The sequence below is a fragment of the Oryza brachyantha genome, chromosome 3 (genome assembly GCF_000231095.2).
Source record: "Oryza brachyantha chromosome 3, ObraRS2, whole genome shotgun sequence".
NCBI lineage: Eukaryota > Viridiplantae > Streptophyta > Magnoliopsida > Poales > Poaceae > Oryza > Oryza brachyantha.
The window spans coordinates 2,430,077-2,448,948 of NC_023165.2; the positions used below are offsets into that span (position 1 = coordinate 2,430,077).

General features: G+C 40.7%; 3 protein-coding genes across 3 annotated transcripts; 2 read left to right on the forward strand and 1 right to left on the reverse strand.

The window, feature by feature from the left end:
* Positions 1 to 1,211: 1,211 nt before the first annotated feature.
* LOC102712430 (transcription factor-like protein DPB) lies at positions 1,212 to 5,349 on the forward strand. The gene is made up of 9 exons (XM_006650986.2): positions 1,212 to 1,672; positions 2,262 to 2,338; positions 2,451 to 2,494; positions 3,207 to 3,284; positions 3,360 to 3,506; positions 3,589 to 3,657; positions 3,835 to 3,933; positions 4,043 to 4,113; positions 4,836 to 5,349. The coding sequence occupies exons 1-9, from the start codon at positions 1,341 to 1,343 to the stop codon at positions 5,068 to 5,070; spliced, it is 1,152 nt and encodes a 383-aa protein (XP_006651049.2). The 5' UTR covers positions 1,212 to 1,340; the 3' UTR covers positions 5,071 to 5,349.
* A 2,752-nt stretch (positions 5,350 to 8,101) lies between these two features.
* On the forward strand, positions 8,102 to 10,413 carry LOC102712710 (peroxidase 44-like). Its single transcript, XM_006650987.3, has 3 exons — positions 8,102 to 8,119; positions 8,313 to 8,537; positions 8,656 to 10,413. Exons 1-3 carry the CDS (start codon positions 8,102 to 8,104, stop codon positions 10,090 to 10,092), a joined length of 1,680 nt encoding a protein of 559 aa, XP_006651050.2. The 3' UTR covers positions 10,093 to 10,413.
* Positions 10,414 to 11,038: 625 nt separating this feature from the next.
* On the reverse strand, positions 11,039 to 16,974 carry LOC102712977 (4-coumarate--CoA ligase-like 1). Its single transcript, XM_040522725.1, has 6 exons — positions 15,863 to 16,974; positions 14,109 to 14,301; positions 13,568 to 13,710; positions 12,525 to 12,592; positions 12,319 to 12,421; positions 11,039 to 11,383 (listed from the first exon to the last, which is right to left on the reverse strand). The coding sequence occupies exons 1-6, from the start codon at positions 16,895 to 16,897 to the stop codon at positions 11,267 to 11,269; spliced, it is 1,659 nt and encodes a 552-aa protein (XP_040378659.1). The 5' UTR covers positions 16,898 to 16,974; the 3' UTR covers positions 11,039 to 11,266.
* Positions 16,975 to 18,872: the final 1,898 nt, after the last annotated feature.

Consider the following 18,872-nt stretch of genomic DNA (forward strand, 5'->3'; position numbering starts at 1 on the left):
GCACGTGGCGTGTAAGCGTGTTGTCACCCGTGTCTGCTGGGCCGATGTTGGGTTCAATCGTCATTTGGGCCTAATTTCACGTGTGGTATGTCACCCTCCCGACTCCTCTCCGCCTATCCACCATGTACGAAACTACAAATACTGAATACATGCAAAGTTATATGAAATTAGACCCTCTAACATCAATAATAATTATTTTTAAAAAACATATTACAGTATTATTAATATACAAATGTCAAGCTGGCTATGATGCATGGAAGAGAGAGAGGAGGGTGTAAGGACTCAGGCAGTATGTTAAACCAGGGACATGCTATATGTGACACCTCAACTCCTAAACCGCATGGTTTTCAAAAAAAAAAAAAAACTAAACCGCAAAGGAGTAGTGACGTTATGCTATAGAGGCGACGAGTTTGAAATGATCTAGTAGGCCATGCAACATTAGTGGATCATCAATGTATTAACTTTATATTTTTACTTCAAAATTTGAATTTTTCTTTGTATTTGATAATTTTCGAAACATTAGAAGTGTTTTATGTTTATACTAGATATGCTAATGATGTATTAACCTCATTGCTTAGCTTATAATCTATCAAATTTTATATTATATAAGTCATTTTGGATAGGTCACAAGGCAAGTTTTTAATTTTAACTAGATTTAGAGAAAAATAGAGTAATAAAAATAAAAATATTGTAAAAAAATATATTCAATTGAACTAATTTGAGGTTATAAATGTTAGTATATATTTCTACAAATTTGGTGAACTTGATTAAAGCAAACTTAAAGTAACATAATATAAAATAGAAGGAGTATTTATATAAGCGAAACATTTTATTCGTATTAGAAAATAATTTATAGATGAATTTTTAGTGTGTTTTTAGCGATCTAAAAACAAATTATATAAAGTAAATTTATGGTAAAGATAACCTAAAATTAACTCTAGAATTAAGTTTTAAAATATAAATATAACTTATGCTTACAAAATGGTGGCGATTGAAACTGTTATCTCCATTCACATTATAATATGGGCTAACCATTTTTAGATTTATGTAAATAGTGATGAAAACATCAATATATCAAACGGAGAGTATATCATCTGTTCCCACTTGTATTAGTCCGGCGGCCGGCGCGTCACGGAAACCGCCAAATTCATACTCCAAACAAATTAGTAAAGAAAAGAAAAAGGGAAAAGAAGCTCGCCTCCGCTCCGCGTCTCTGCCCGCCCTCCCTCGACAATTTCTCATTTCTCTCTCCCTCCAATTTGCCCCTTTGTCGTTTTAGGGTTTCCGCGCTCCAACTCCTCCCCAATTCTGCTCCCCGATTCGCGCGATCTCCGCCCTCCATGGTCTCCGGCGTCGCCCACCTCCCGGACGACGACGGCGGCCGCGGCACCTCGACTTTCCAGCGCCCGCCGCAGCCCGCCGGCGCCCGGCCGTTCCTGGCCACGCCGCCGCCCTCCAGCGGGGCGCAGTCTGCTTCCACAAGCGGTGGGAGCGCGGGCTCCCCGTCCAGCCGCAGCGAGCAGCATGTCCCCGCAGCTGCAGGGATGGCGGAGGCCCCAGCGGCAGCGGCGGGGGCGGCGACCTCTACTCCGGCCAGCGAGAACACCTTCCTCAGACTCAATGACCTCGACATCCACGGCGATGACGCGCCTTCCTCGCAAGCTCCGACGAGGTTAGTGATTGTTTTTAGTTCTCGCCGCGCCGTTGCGTGTTTCTCCTCCAAATGGTAGAAGAATTTGGAGAATTAGATGTTTTTTTTTTGTTTTTCTGTGGATGTACGTGCTACTTAAAATGTGCGGGAGATGCACGGGTGTTTAAAGTCGTTCGAAGTGCTGTAATTGGCTGTTGTCTGGACTGCAAAATGCTTAGTGAAGTGTATCAATCCATCGTTTTAACGTGTGGTTGCAAGCATGATTTGCTGGGGGATGTTCATAGGATCATGCTCTGTAAGTTTGCTTTGCTGAAAGTGTTAATTCTAAATATAATTCTCATTTCTAGTCTGATACATGTGTACTCTGTACTCATGATGATCAGTAAAACATCAGTCATATGGTTTCTCTTGCCACATAGATTCCAGACCATAGAATGCTGCAGTTTGGATGCCCCCGCATGGTTTTCTGCATTATGAGTTTGAAAATACAATCTGGCAGAATTTCTCTACCTCTAAGTCTTCTTTTCTTTTTGGCACCATTACCTTCATTGCTTTGTACTGGTCTTGTGCATTTGTAATAAGGATTTTTGCTATAAACAAAATTATGCAGCAAGAAGAAAAAGAGAGGAGCACGAGCAGTTGGTCCTGACAAAGGTGGCAGGGGTTTGCGCCAGTTTAGTATGAAAGGTGCGCCGAGTCTTATTCTTTCCCAATTAGTACACCATTTTGTAGTTTATTTATAAACAAGTATATGTATAGTGCTATGGACTCATGATGTGTTCTGTTTGTTCTTTTGCAGTTTGTGAGAAAGTTGAAAGTAAAGGGAGAACAACGTACAATGAGGTTAGTGCTTTCCTATTTCTGTGAGTTCAAATATCTTGTTCTGACCATCTGATGCCATCATGGACGTGGTTTCATCTAATGGATTCTTTCTCAACTTAAACAGCAAATTGAGATCACAATTCAGAACTATTACTTCTGACAGCTAGTACCTGTTTCTTTGTTAGTTGTCTTTCTGCTAGCTCTACCCCTGAAGATTGAGTCAGTTATTTCAAGAGGGACTTATGCTATGTTTGCACTGTAAAACCTAGTAACATCATATTCACAGGGCAGGACTAGCTAACCAATAAGCCAGCATGTTCCTTTGTCCACCTGGTGGTTTTGTCATACAATTCAGTATTTATAAAACTAGCATGTTTACTACCATGATTTGGGGCTATGAAATTAATAACTCACTCCCACATCTTATGTAACACCACCATCTGAACAGCTAGCTCAGATCTTACTATGATGATGCTGGTAATATGTGGCATCCATCATAGTGATCACTGTAAATTCTCTGTACATATCACTCTCTTTTGCTGTTATATGTAAACTAACAATCTGCATTTCATATTTGGAGATCCTCAGAATTGCTAAAGACTATCATATTTTGTCTCTGGCAAAATCTATGCTAGTTTTGGCTTTGCATTGACCTGTAGTTTTCAATGTTTACCCTGATTGGTGAAAGTCCGACTGTCCGAGATTCATAGTCCTTTTGACCCATCTTTATCAGGTGGCAGATGAACTTGTCGCTGAATTTGCAGATCCCAATAACAGCATTTTGCCACCAGATCCAGACAACCCCAATGCAGTTGAGAAATATGACTTCTCTGCAACACCAGTTATTTGTTTAGTCAGTTGTATGCTCACTTTTTGTTGAATGCAGCAACAATATGATGAGAAAAATATAAGGAGAAGGGTTTATGATGCGCTGAATGTTTTGATGGCTATGGAGATTATATCTAAAGATAAAAAGGAAATACAGTGGAAGGGGTTGCCTCGAACCAGTATAAATGATATTGAAGATTTGCAGGTTTTGTCCTCTTTCCCCACTGTTTATTGACATTTGATATACTTCTGGTAGTCATATTTCTTAATTTACGCTCTTTTTACAGACAGAACTTTTAGGACTGAAAAGTAGGATTGAGAAGAAAAATGCATATTTGCAGGAGCTGCAAGACCAAGTAATGATATAGCTCAACATGCTTTTCTTTGGTTATGTCCAATGCAATATATAAAATGATCTGTTCTACTGTTAGAGCTAGTGGTGCGCTGTAGTCTTCAAATTATGTGACTTTAGTTGTAAACACTGTGATACACATAATGTCCTTGCTTGGTAACATTGTTTTTGGCATGTTAAGTTTGTAGGTATGCAAAAATTGATACAAAGAAATGAACGGCTTTATGGATCGGGAAACATTCCCTCGGGTGGAGTTGCATTGCCATTTATCCTTGTTCAGGTGAGTAGTTTTTAAATTCTCTGTATTGTGTTTTGTTGTTTTATGGTACTGTCTTCTGGGCATAATTTCAGGTTAAATGACAAGAATGTGTTGGTTTTTAATCATGCAGACACGGCCTCATGCAACTGTGGAGGTTGAGATATCAGAAGATATGCAACTAGTGCATTTTGACTTTAATAGGTAAAAAAAAAGAGTCCCATTATTCTCTTTCCTCTGGTCACACCTTTACAATTTATCAAGCAAGGCACGCCTTCCTCTTCCTGTTTCCTTTTTGTATTCTTTCATGTTATGGCTGTAGAAGTTCCTCACTGTAAGGGCGTCCTCTTATCACATTTAAACTCTGGCAGTGGTCTATTGGGAATAGCCCTTAAAATAAATTCTAGTTCACTCTAAATAAAATGAACTAAAATATCACCTGTGGATCAAATTTTGAGAGGAAACTTGATGGTACAAGTGAAAATGAATGGGTCTTATGGAAGTATTGTTAGCATTGGTTGAGCAAAGTCATCTAGTTTTAGTCTAATGACTGGTCGCAAGTCCTCATTATCCTTAGTGACATTTTCCTTGTCAGTAATTCTTGAATAATAGGGACACATTGGCATTCTATTTTACGTAAAAAAAACATTGGCATTGTAAACTGGGCAGATGAGAACTAAAGTGTGACATTCCAATTCCATTTTACTTTTCTAAACGGAACTATCAAATGAATGAACCATATCTCATTGAAATGACATGCATCACTTCTGTGTCATTCGGAAAAAATGAACAAAACATATCAAAATATGCTATTTATTTTTGCTTAAAGAAATAACTGTGCTTAGATTGCCCTTAGATCAGTGTAAGTTCTTGATATTCACATTTCTGAAACTAAGTTCTTGATATTCACATTTCTGAAACTGCAGCACACCATTTGAGTTGCATGATGACTCGTATGTACTGAAAGCCATGAGTTCTTGTGGAGAACAAAATGATGGTATTCATGATCTAATTCCAAATGGAGGTGAGAGCTCAAGCATGCCAAATATTTATAGGCAGCAAATGCAGCAACCTGCTAGAGCAACTAATGGTACAGCTAGATTGCCAAGCTCACCCCCAATTCCAGGAATACTGAAAGGGCGAGTGAAGCACGAGCATTAGTGTAGGGTGTTTGTTGTTCATCGTTTCCTGGCATGTTTGGTCCAATGTTTTTTATTTTTGTGTAAAGCGCCTGTAAATTATTGGGCATGGGGAAAGTAGTTTGATCTGATTTAGCGCTGCAGTCTGCACCAGACTGATTGGTAGAACGACGGGTGCCCTGACCAGACATGATATCACTCCCCGAGTAACTTCTAACCGGCTTTTATTCTGTTCCTTGTTTATGGCTGAGAAAAGGCGTCTTACCATCATGTAATTGTTGAAAGCACTGTAAAATAGTTAGGATTTGATCTGGGTGAAATTTCAGCCGTTTGCATGCTTATTGTGGACATGCATTTGTATTGGACATTTGCTTAGTTACATGATATACTTTTTGACAAATCTTATTTCCTTGTCTCTTGCGGCCATGAAAGAATTGAGTATGCTAAAGGAAAGGCGAACAGCTTCGTGGTGAACGTACTGATGTTATTATTGAAATTATATCCTCGACTTCAGGTCACCAAAGAAAACTAAAGTGCATCTCGATTGAATTGTCACACCCAACCAAACTTTTCGAGTGGTGGCTCTTTAGGCCATCCCTTCCCCAAATAACTTCGGGCTTCAGTCTTTAGACAATCGGCCCAATATATGAAGAGGCTGCCGATTTGCCAGCGCCCTACGCCAGCTGTGAAAAAAAAACAAATTCGTGGCGTTCTTCGCCCTCAATATGAAAACAATTAAATAAATAAAAGCAAAAGTAACGCTTAAGTATAAGATTAACATCCCTATCTTTTCACTTCTTCTTATACTTATAAGCTAATTATTCTTAAATTTAGAGTTGATTTTATGGTCTTTTCATTGAAGTTTATTTTCTAGTCTCTTGACTTTTAAGATTGCTAATAACTTATAAAATATTTATTCACAAATTACTTTTTATTTGCAAATATGTCGTTTGATTTTTTTTCATAAAAAAGTCAAACAATCACCACCTGGAGCATATCCAAGAGAATACTTTCAGTGATCAATTTTAGATATCTATTAGAGCTTAGAACATGGTACTTCATCCATTTCAAAATATAGCTAACTATATAATATTGTTAAGTCAAACATTATAAGCTTTGTCCATTAATAACAAAAGAATAAAAAGGTTGATTGCATTAGAATGATTTTATTAAAAGAGTAAAGTGCACCATCGGTCTCTAAACTTGTATGCATGTGTCATCTAGATCCGTGAACTCTTAAAATGTATTTTTGAGTCCCTAAACTTGTCCGGGGGTGTTATATAGGTCCAAACTAGCTCCAACCCGCTTCATCCACTGACGTGACATACCATGGTGGCGCCTACGAGAAGGGAGAGAAAAGAATAAGAAGGAGAGATATACTGACATGTGGGATCTACATGGCCCCAATAACACGTAGACGCCACCGTGGCATGCCACGTCAGCGGATGGATTAGGTCAGAGCCCGAATGGACCTATATGATACCCCCAGACAAGTTCGGGGACCCAAAAATATATTTTAAGAGTTCAGTGACCTAGATGACACATGTACACAAGTTTAAGGACCGCTGGTACACTTCACTCTTATTAAAATAGGGTAAAGTACATAGCCGGTCCTTAAACTTGTGGCGGTACCACTTAGGTCCATAAACTTATAAAATACACGTTTAGATCCATAATCTCGTTTTAATGTATCATCCAGGTCGAAATTCATGGACATGGATGGTACATTAAAAACGAGATCAAAACAAGACATGGACCTAGATGCTACATTAAAACAAGATCATGGACCTAAACGTATATTTTCTAAGTTTATGGACCTAAGTGGTACCGCGTCACAAGTTTAAGTACCGGCTATGTACTTTAGCCTTAAATAAACTATCATAATATGAAAGTATTTCCATTTAAAACATTTTATAAATAATATTAGTCAAAGTAGCACTTACAAGTTCGTATCCATATTTATTTGTAGTTATATTTTGGAATGGAGGAGTAGTACATATTGTATCCATTCCATTTAAGAGCAGTTCCAGTGTGCAGCTAGAGTCAAATCGTACGGCTAGAGTCAAATCGTACGGAAAAAAGGCTCGAACATGGCGTGGGTACCGACAATTGTGTTACTCTCTTCGTTCTAAAACAAACCAATCTTTTGGTTTCCGTATCCAGCGTTTGAATATCCATCTTATTTAAATTTTTTAAAAAAAATTAAAAAAATAGTCACATGTAAAATACTATTCATAATTTATCATCTAATCAAAACAAAAATGTTAATCGTAATTTTTTTTAATAAGATGAAGAATCAAATATTATAGTTAAAAAAATAAAAGGTTGGTTTGTTTTGGGACGAAGGGAGTAGACTCTTAGAGCAAAACATCAACCTCCTCAATGGAGTCGAACTCAGCCCATTATTATTTTTTGTTGCGCATGGTTGGTGGCACACCTATTGCGAGAGAGGGCGCATGCATGTGATTGAGATATTGTTTATGTTATTACATGGGTACCACAAATCAATGTTAAACGCTGTACCTATCGAGCCAAACCTTTGTTCGCCTTCGATGCAAAAGTCGAATCAGAAACTGACGATGCCCTAATACGAACCAGATGACATCTTATATTTGAGGATAAAATAAAATTCTAAAATCCGTTATAAACGAATAATCAAGAACCTATTGTATATTTTGATCTAGAGATAGAGATAAGTATATAAGCTTGTGTTAAGGTCTTAAGGGGTCATAGTGCACTGGCAAGGCTAAAGGTGTGAATGGGCCAAGGCCTGTGGATTCAATGGTCGTTACACACTTATGTAATGTTTTTTTATATTTTTAAGAAGTATCTTAAGGTTATAAAAAAAATTAGTGCAAAATTCTGATATCATTGTACGTTATACTTAAGATTGTTTTTAGATGTTAAAAAAGCTCAATGTAATGGCATTGTATTATCTTAAGATTGTTTTTAGAGAATGATCGTTTCTATCCTCCCTTTCTGTGACTCCTGTCGTTGTCTCCTCACGAAGTAGCCCTTTGCACTTGAAAACGTCGCCATGCACGGACGAACGCATGCCGAGAAGAGCTCAGGTGAGGGGAAAGCCACCAGCAGCGTCCCCGGCGCGGCGGGGCCTCCTATTATTACACCTCTGGAAGGCGACAACCATGAACCGTCCACGCACGCACGCGCCTCGACCGCTCGTCTCCCGCGCTGACCTCTGCATGCGCGCTGTATAAGCACGCCCCGCAACGAGCCCCGCCATTGCACCTAGGGTACGTACAGCTAGCTAGCCGCCCGCCATGGACGCCCGCCTCCCCCTCCCCCCCCCTCCTCCTCCTCCTCCTCCTCGCCGCCGTCGCCTCCGCGGAGCTCTCCCCCGAGTTCTACAGCTCCACCTGCCCCGAGGCCGAGAAGATCGTCTCCGGCGTCATCGAGCGCAAGTTCAAGGAGGACCCCGGCACCTCCGCCCTCCTCCTCCGCCTCTTGTTCCACGACTGCTTCGCCAATGTACGTGACAATGACGTTATGTGTAGGGCATGGCCGCCGCCGGCGATGGCGGCGGCGGCGGCGGCGGCAGCGACGTGGCAGGCTGACTTTGTGTATGTGTGTGCGTGGTGTGTGCTAGGGCTGCGACGCGTCGATCTTGATCGATCCGCTGTCGAACCAGAGCGCGGAGAAGGAGGCCGGGCCGAACGTCTCGGTGAGGGGATACGACATCATCGACGAGGTCAAGACGGCGGTGGAGAAGGCGTGCCCCGGCGTGGTGTCGTGCGCGGACATCATGTCGCTCAGCGCGCGGGACGCCGTGCGCCTGGCCGGCGGCCCCGACTACGTCGTGCCCACCGGGCGGCGCGACTCGCTCGTCTCCAACCGCGAGGACGCCGACGGTCTCCCGGGGCCCGACATCGCCATCCCTAAGCTGATAGCGGAGTTCTCCGAGAAGGGGTTCAGCATGGAGGAGCTGGTGGTCCTCCTCGCCGGCGGCCACACCATCGGCAAGGCCAAGTGCTTCTTCATCGAGGTCGACGCTGCGCCCATCGACCCGGCCTACAGGTCCAACATCACCTCGTTCTGCGACGGCAAGGAGGGCGACAAGGGAGCCGTTCCCCTGGATCCGATCACGCCCGACATCGTCGACCCCAACTACTTCGGCCTCGTGATGGCCAAGAAGATGCCGCTCACCGTCGACCGCCTCATGGGGCTGGACCCGAGGACGGCGCCCGTCATTAAGGACATGGAGGCCAAGCCCAAGGATTTCGCCCCCCTGTTCGCCAAGGCCATGGAGAAGCTCAGCGTCTTGAAAGTTATCACCGGCAAGGACGGCGAGATCAGGAAGTCATGCTCCGAGTTCAACAACCCGGTGACCACCGACGACGGCCCGTCCGTGATCCGTATCAGCTCGTTGAACCCCGAGGAGATGATCGGGTCGATGCCGGCGGCAACCGGAAAGGTCAAATCGGAGTCCAGGAAGATGGCAGCGGGCGGCGCGATGGAGGAAAGGATGAAGGCCGCCATGAAGCCGCCTGGTGATATCAAGCTCGAGAGCAACGAGGCAACCAGCAGCGTGCCAGCCATGGCGTTCAATGCAAACCAAGCAGCCGGCGGCGTGGACACCAACAACGTCGCCGGCAATGAGGCGGAGGCGGAGGAAAAAAAGTCGAAGAAGAAGAAGAAGAAGAAGAAGAAGGCCAGCGCCGAGGCGACGGTAGAAGCACCTGGCAGCGAGGCGTCAAAGGAGGAGAAGGCGATCGGCGGCCAATCCTTCAGCATCGCGGGCGCCGGCAACAAAGGTATTGGCGGCGAGGCGTCCAAGGCGGAGGCGATCGGCGGTCAGTCGTTCAGCATGGCTGGCACCGGCGCCGGCGAGGCAACAAAGAAGGCAAAGGCAATGGGCGGTCAGTCGTTCAGCATGGCGGGCGTCGATGCAGAAGTGAAAACCAAGGCAATGAAGAGCCAATCTTTCAGCATGGCGGGCACCGGCCAGGACGCCAACAAAGGCACCGGCGGCGAGGAGGCCAAGAAGAGGCCCCAGCCGAAGCTCCGCGGCGGCCAGCAACTGTAGACGGAGAAGAAGAAGAAGATGCCGCGCTACTAGCTGAGCCGTTTGCGCGCGCGCTTGACGTGTGCCGCGGCCGGAGCGCGCATCATCGCCATTGATATCGCTCTGATTTTCTCACACTCGATCTCTTGTTTGTAGAAGGGACGAGCATCCTACTATCGCTAATTACTAGGCTTATTTTTCAACTAATGTTGTGTCGAATTTTTAACAGCGACCAAAAAGCTCGATGATCTTTTCTCTTTTCATTTTCCTTGTTATCATTATTGTGACAAATTCTTTGCCAACTCAATCTGGGTGGTAAATAAAGGTGTATCAGATTTCTCCCTTTTATTTAGAGACATGTATTCCCTCTGTTTTGCAATATAAGACTTTCTAGCATTGTCTAGATTATTATGGATGCTAATAAATCTAGACACATATATAAATTATATATATTCATCAATGAATGAATTTAGACAAGACTAGAAAGTCTTAGATCGGAGGTAGTACTTATTTGTTAGATCCACGCCCATGGTTTCAAATTTTACGTTATAAGTCTTTCCGGCTTTACCTGATTCATAAGTGTGCTAATGAATCTAGTCGCATATACAAAATATATACATTGATACATGTATCCTTTTCTATCAAATTAATCTAATATATATCATTGAGAACACAGAGGACAAGTTCAAATGTAAATAGAACCACTCATATTCATACGACGAATTTGTCTTTTATATCTCCATGGGTGAATTGAGTTTGGACCTAAGATTTTATGGAGTGGTATATAAATGTTGTATGTGTTGTTAATTTTTTTTAAAAAAATTCTAACTTTATAGATAGTTTTTAAACAGACGAGAGATCCTTTGAGGGATCAAAAATACTTTACCTGCAGCAAGTCTGCGATATATATTTTGCATTCGTTGAGAATGGCAGCAAGCATAAGGCTGCCAGCTTCGGTACCTTCAAACAATGGCCCGTCACATGCATGATATTTGGCGTATCCTCTGTGTAACCTTGGAATTGATATCTATAATCCATTATTATAATGCACAGAATGGAGTTTCTGGTACAATCACATGCTCTTCACAAGTGCTACTGCATAATTAAAACCGCAATGGACAAGTTCTGAATATAGCAGAAAAGCAGAATCAGGGGGACGACAAGCATGCTTCTTAAATAAGTAGAAGCAGATTTGTTACAACTTGGATGATCTAACTTGGGCGATCAGCTGCCTTCTCAAAATCTTTCCTGAAGCTGATTTGGGCACTGTGTCCACAAACATAACCCTCTTCAATCTTTTGTAGTACGCCACCTAATAATGCAGTACATGAATGAAATATATTAGCACTTAGCAAGAATAGTATGCAGTCGGATGGAAATCATGAAATATTGTTCATTCAGGGATTGCAAATGTTGCTGATGATACCGGCCAGAAAACTATTATTGGCATTTAGATTTTGGAGTTAAACGGGTATATGAAGTGTCAAAGTTAGCTTTCTCTCGTAAAAATGCGAGTGGAAATCGATCCAGCTAGTGAGTCTGGTTACTACCACCTTTATCCCAAAATATAAACATTTCATTGTTCAGCAGAGATTAAGGTTGACAAGAAAAAACATACTATGTTGTACTTAACAAATGAGGAATGGATTCTAGGCATATTTACAAGCGAAAAATAATTTATGATTAAAAAATTTGTATAGATGTTTGTAGCGACCTAAAACTAAAGTCTGAAAAATAAACTTTAGTGAAAAAAACCAAAATCAACTATAAATTTAAGGTTAAAAATTAAAATCTTAGCTTATAAGCTAAGCAAAAGCGAAAAGATAGGATGGATGAGGGTGAGAAGGTAGGTAAAATGGGAAGTGATTGATATGATACGTAGTACTGTGAAAAGTGTTAGAATATTTATATTTTGGTTCGAGATTTCAATCCTAAAAATAGTTACATTTTAAAACAAATGGATTAGTCTATGGCCCTAACTAAGGCAGTGCTCTTTTGGCCTAGATTATTATTATTATTCGGCTTTTGTGTGCACTCTCCCCGGTCTACTTAATCAGTGTATTTTTTAAAAAGTTTTTATATAGACGCTTATCATCTCACATTTGTAGAGTAGCAGATCTTTAATTTTATAGTGGTTAATTTCATCATTTATACAATTAAATAGTTATTAAAATCAGATAAATTTTAACTTTTATCTTTCATCAACCAAAAGAAGACAACCTAAATAAGATACCAAATCAGCCTCACCTGTTTCTCAATAAATTTCTGGACATCAACTTCAGTCAATGAACTGTCAGGTGACCGCACAACGTACGCAATGGGAACCTCCCCAGCTTCAGCATCAGGAAACCTTGGAAACAAGTAGAGCTCGGTCAAGAGACCAGATACAACATAGAAAGATATCCAAAACAAGAACGTTGCACACGCCAACAATTTTAGGTGGTTCAACTTACGGGATAACGACAGCATCTAGAATCTCTGAATGAGATAGAAGTAACCCTTCAAGCTCGGCAGGTGCAATCTGCAGAAATAAAAGACAGGAGATTAGCTATTTCCATAGAGAGGACAAAGTATGACACATGCTCAAGCAAGACCAAACACAAGGATGAATTCCTGTTATGGCTGTTAGATTGGATATTACAAGTATAAAGCAAGAAGGATCTCATTCAGACAATTCTTATCCTTAAATACAGTGCTTTGGTAAAACACCAAGGGCACATTCGAAGGTAAATATGATAATACGAAGGAAAAAGATGGAAGAAAAGATAAAAATTGTTGTTATGCATCACAACGGCTCAGAGCCGACGTTTAGTATTTATTGAAAAAAAATGTTGCATGGAGTGAACAAGAAGGAAATGATTGTAATAAAAAATTTTTTTGTTATATTGATTAAGCGACTATATCTGACTTTAATTTTGACATACCTTTATAAAATAAGTTTGTTGCTGATTTGGATTAGAGAAGAGTTGATCCTAAGCTCTACTTTTGAATATGCCCTAATAGGTTGAAGAATTTTCAGTATACTGTAATCTCAGTGGGTACAATATGTCAGGAGAGTCAACAAAAGATAGGAATTCCATTAAAACAACAGAAGGTGAAGTATGTTGTGCTCAACACAAAAAAGAAGTTCAGACATGATGAACGAAGCCATGGAACAATCGTTTATACTTCTGTATCATGTGTCCTGCTCTGCAACCAGCCCTATTCTATCTATACTGAATGGGCAGAGCTCCTACCAAGCAACTTCTTTTTTAAAAAAGAGACAATAAGGCACAAAATGATTATAGTAAGCCACAACAATTTAAGGAGGTTAGGCATGCTATCTACAGAAACATATCCATGCAACAAACATTGAATTGAACCTATCTGTATACAAACGTTCAAGGCTACTTACAACAAAAACCCTGGTGTGACTATAATATTATTTGGGAAAACGTAACAGAAAAATCATTTGGCAGAAAATGAGAGTATAAATGGAAAAGGTTATTTTATTTACCTGGAAACCTTTGTACTTGATCAACTCTTTGAGCCTATCAACAACAAAAAGCTGGCCGCCTCCATCGAAGTATCCAAGATCACCAGTATGCAACCACCCTTGCTTGATTGTAAATTCAGTAGCTTGCACATTGTTGAAATACCCTATAAATAAGACACAAAGATAGGTAGGCAATTATTTTGCTCTGTTATTCCTGCAGGGCAGATGCATCGGAGATATGGAACCTATTGTCAGTGAAAAACAGTGATCTATTAATCGGAACATCTTCGAATATTTTTTCCGTGCTTCACAATCAGTAGGCTTTGTTAAATTGTTCATTGTCAATATGCAATTGAAAGCAAAGAAATATAAATAAATAGCCACAATTTCCTTGTAATATGATTATACTATTAAGAGTGATATATTAGAAATAGTTGTTTTCAGAATCAGCGTTGAATAATTGACCAAATAATCGATGACTGATTTCTGTCGAACACAATCTTCTTAGACCAGGAAAGGTCGGGAGGAAGAATAAAAGTACAATGTACATTTCAAGTTTTACCTTGCATTACATTTGGCCCTCGAATACAAATTTCTCCTAGTTGATCTGGTGGTAGATGCTGTGATGTCTCTATGTCAATAATCTTTGCCTCAACTCCTGTGACAAGTGTGCCAGTTGAGCCAAATTCACGAGCTTGTCCCTTTTCTGGGTACTCGAGCGATATGATCCCACAAGTCTCCGTCATACCATAGCCCTGAAAGAGAGCATAACGTGACATTCAACTTGAGATATGAAATACTTAAGCTTGTTGATTTTACAGGTAGACGGTAGCATCATAGAAGGAAATAAAATCATGTTCCTACAAGGATTGCTGTGCCAGAAACAGCCGAACCAATTTAAGATAGTGCTAAGATCAGGTTGCAGTGTTTGCTTGGGTCAATGTTTATCAAAGTATGTCAATGAAAAGGCCTTAGTTGTTAGTTGTTATATGGTTGTTGCATTTTGAAGACACACTAGGAATGCCTCAAGAAAAGTTATATACAGAACATAAATCACATCTTTTAGAGCAAGTTTTACATCCCCATATCAATTTGAAAGTAGCACATACAGCACTACCTACTTTCATCGCAAAATACAAGTATTTCTAGCATTTAAATCTTATTCTAAAACATAAACATTTCTAATAATATTCATAGCACTACTTATCACATCCATCAATTGTCATTCAAGGTTATGACTATTGTATCCCCACATAATCTTCCACCCCAATCTATTTCTCATTTATTAGAGTACACCATAATATTTTCTTCTCAAGCTTAATCCCTGCTAAATAATCTAGAAATGATTATATTTTGGAAGGGAGGGAGTACAATATAACAAATCGATCCAAACATAGGGGAAATGAATATACATGTTCTTTGTAAAGCAGTTTGGTGTAAAAATTTCTGAAAATAACAATGGTACAAGCCTACGATCAAATTCTTAACCAAAACCAACTAAATAGGGGAAATGAATAAAGGTTTAAGGAGATTATATCACATTTTTTCCATAATACTTACTTCCTATTTTTTCTATAATATTTTAAACATTTTTGGAGATGATCAGCGTGCGTGGAGTGTTCTCACAGACATTTGTGACCCTCCAAATATATTTCTATTCGTGTCATGGATAATATTTGCTTGCATCATTTATTTCTACCATGAACACTAAACTATTTATATAATGAACACTACAGACCTTCTAATTATCGTATTATGGTACATGCATTCAATTGTGTTGTACATTTATGACAAATGGGAATTGTCATTTATAATTATTTGAATATCAAGTAGCAAAGGCCATGCCGAATTTTTCTATTTACCAACTAATATGTCCTATATGTACCAAATATATCATAGTACTTATTTCCTATTTTCATAAAAAAGTTTTTAAAAGGATTTTCTTATTTTTATTTTCCTCGGACCAAACTGACCACGATTTTAAGTTCAATCCACGCTAATCACCTAAAACCGCGAAGAAACCAAGGAGACCGCGGAGCTTGAATTCAAATTTTTTGAAGACGAATTTGTTGTGATTTGTACTGTTACCGTGCGGTAACTGCGCTACCGGCGGTAGCGGCTCCAGTTTCATAAACCCTGCGTTGGACCATGACTGATTTCGACTCGTCCCATCAAAATCATAGTACGATTCACAATTGATCAACCTACCTACACGGATCGATACCTCAAAGCAAACAACAATAAGCTAACTTCGACAATTCATCCGCATACTATGGAAGTAAACACTGCAGGATATCAAATGTTCAGTTCAATTACCTGAACAATCTCACTGTCGGGGAATTTCTTGGCCACGACCTCCATCACGTCCTTGCCGAGCGGCGCTGCGCCGGATCCGATGAACTTGAGAGAAGAGAGGTCGTACTTCCCGGCCCTCCCGTGCTTGGCGAGCGCAATCATCACCGGCGGCACGCAGAACAGGTGCGTGACGCGGTGCCTCTGCACGGCGGCCATCATGGAGTTGATGTCGAACCGCGACATCACGATGATGGCGTTCCCGCGCTGCAGCTGCGCGAACGTGATGACGGAGAGGCCGAAGATGTGGAACATGGGGAGGAAGCAGAGGAAGACGTTGGGGTCCTCTCGGCGCTCGTCTTGGTCGGAGGTCACCATCCTCGCCGCGGCGAGGAAGTTGCGGTGCGTCAGGATAACGCCCTTGCTCTCCCCCGTCGTGCCCGACGAGTACAGCAGAGCGGCCGTGTCGCTCTGCTTCATTGGTGGGCGCCGGTACTCCGTCTCCTTCACGCCGGCGACGAGGTTGTTATAGAGCATGACGGTGGCGCCTGAAGGAAGGGAGGAAGCGGCGGCCTTCGCGTCGTCGTCGAGGAGGATGACGGGGAGGCGGAGCCCGGCAATCTTGGGCACCAGGGCGGAGACGGTGATGACGAGCTTGGCGCGCGCGTCGGAGACCTGCTTGGCGATCTCCCGCGGGGTGTAGTCCGGGTTGGCCGTGGTGCCGACGGCGCCGAGGGCGGTGACGGCGAAGAAGCAGACCGGGTAGAGGACGCTGTTGGGCGCGAGGATGAGCACCGCGTCGCCGGGGCGCACGCCCGCGCGGGAGGACAGCGCGGCGGCGGTGGTGAGGACGGCCGACCTGAGGTCCGCGAAGGTGAGGGCGCGGCCGCCGGGGGCTGCGTCGGCGAGCGCGAGCGCGGAGGGGCAGGCGTCGGCGCGGCGGAGGAGGAGGTCGGTGAGGGCGAGGCCCGGGTCGGACGCGATGGGCGCGGGCGGGCGCAGCGAGCGGTACACGCCGTCGGCGCCGTAGCCGGCGGCCGGCACCGCCGCGTTCGCCATCGCCTCCCCTTGTGTGTGGTGAGTGGGGACTGCGGCCTCTTGGGCTTTGAAGACCTCTGTGAATTGTGGTGGTGACTCGCTCGTGTCGTGTGCATTACGATTTTGGTCAAGTGGTACTAACCCGTGCACAGAAAAAGTCACTCCATTATCCGCACACACACAACCGAGATGGTGTTTGGATAGGGATTTTTTTTAAGCCTCTTTTTCATCGAATGTTTCAACTATTAAATAGCGATAACAAAATTAATTGTATAAATAAAGGCTATTTTATTAGATAATTTTTTACGTCTAATTAAACCACGATTAGCAAATGTTTACTGCAACATCATATTCGCTAATCATGAACTAAATAGGCTTAATAAATTTGTCTCGTAAAATAGTCCGGAGTATGAGGTGAGTTTTATAAATAATCTATATTTAATACTTCTAATTATTGTTCAAACACTTAATATGATAGTGACTTAAAATACCAAACACGAATCAAGTTAATCAACATAATGGTGTCATATCAATTAGACTTGTCCATAGTTCATGCGTCTCATAAAAAGCCAAACTACAGGATTTGATATATCTTCATAGTACGTAAAAAACATCATTTTTTAATTTCTCTATCTAGTGTGACCATCTTTTTTATTTAAAAAGTTTATAAAAAACATAAAAAATTAGTCATTCGTAAATTATTATTCATATTTTATCATCTAATAATAATAAAAATATCAATCGCAAAAAAAAAATAGACGAAAAATCAAACATTGTATTAAAAACTAAAAAATAAATTATTTGGGATAGTGGGAGTAACATTATTTGGATTTTCGTGTCCAACATGGATAGTTCGTCTTATTTGAAAGATTTATGAAAAAATAAAAAAAATAGTCACATATAAAATAATATTCCTATTTTATCATCTAATAACAATAAATATACTAATTATATTTTTGTCAAATAAGATGATAATTAAATGTTAAACATATATAGTATAATAAGAATACACTTATTGTGTGACGTAAGGAGCAGTATAATGAATCTGGACATACCAGTAACTCTAACCACATCGTACTGTGGATCTAACGAGTAATCTCGACACCTCATAGATCAGGTCAGATATGTATTCGACATAGATGCATAAGATTTGACTTTCGAGCATAGGTTTTTTCCTGTAGATTCGGAGAGGGCGAGTATAGATATGCGTCAGGTCCTGTTTAGTTTAAAAAAGTTTTTACAAAAACATTAAATCAACTTTTAAACATCTATTTAAAGTATTAAATATAGGCCGCGTTCGTTACCCCCTCAAGTTACGCACGCTTACCGAACGGCTAAATGGTGTATTTTTTACAAAAATTTTCTATAGAAAAGTTGTTTAAAAATCATATTAATTTATTTTATATTTTTTAATAATTAATAATTAATTTATCATGTACTATTCTATTACTACGTTTTCCGTGCTGGGGATAATTTAACTTACCCCTCCATCCGAACGCGGCCATAATCTAATTATAAAACAAATTTCAGATTTCGTCTAAAAACCGCGAGACGAATCTTTTAAGTCTAATTAACTTATCATTAATACATGTTGGTTAATGTAGCACTTGTGGCTAATTACGTTCTAATTAGGCTTAAAAGATTCGTCTCACGATTTTTCCGCATAACTGTGTAATTTTTAATGTTTATGTATATTTAATGGTTCGTTTAAGTGTCCAAAAATTCGATGTGATGTTTTTTCGGAAAAGTTTTTGAAACTAAACATTATGGCTTATGTTCTATTGCATACAACCTCCGTCCCCAAAATAAACGGATTTCTGAGTTTTTGGATAGAATTTTTGACTCTTCGTCTTATTTGAATTTTTTTTATGATTAATATTTTTATTTTCACCACATGATAAAATATAAATAGTACTTTACGTGCGACTAATTTTTTTTAATTTTTTAATAATTTTTTTTAAATAAGACGAATAGTTAAACACTCTAACTATAAAAA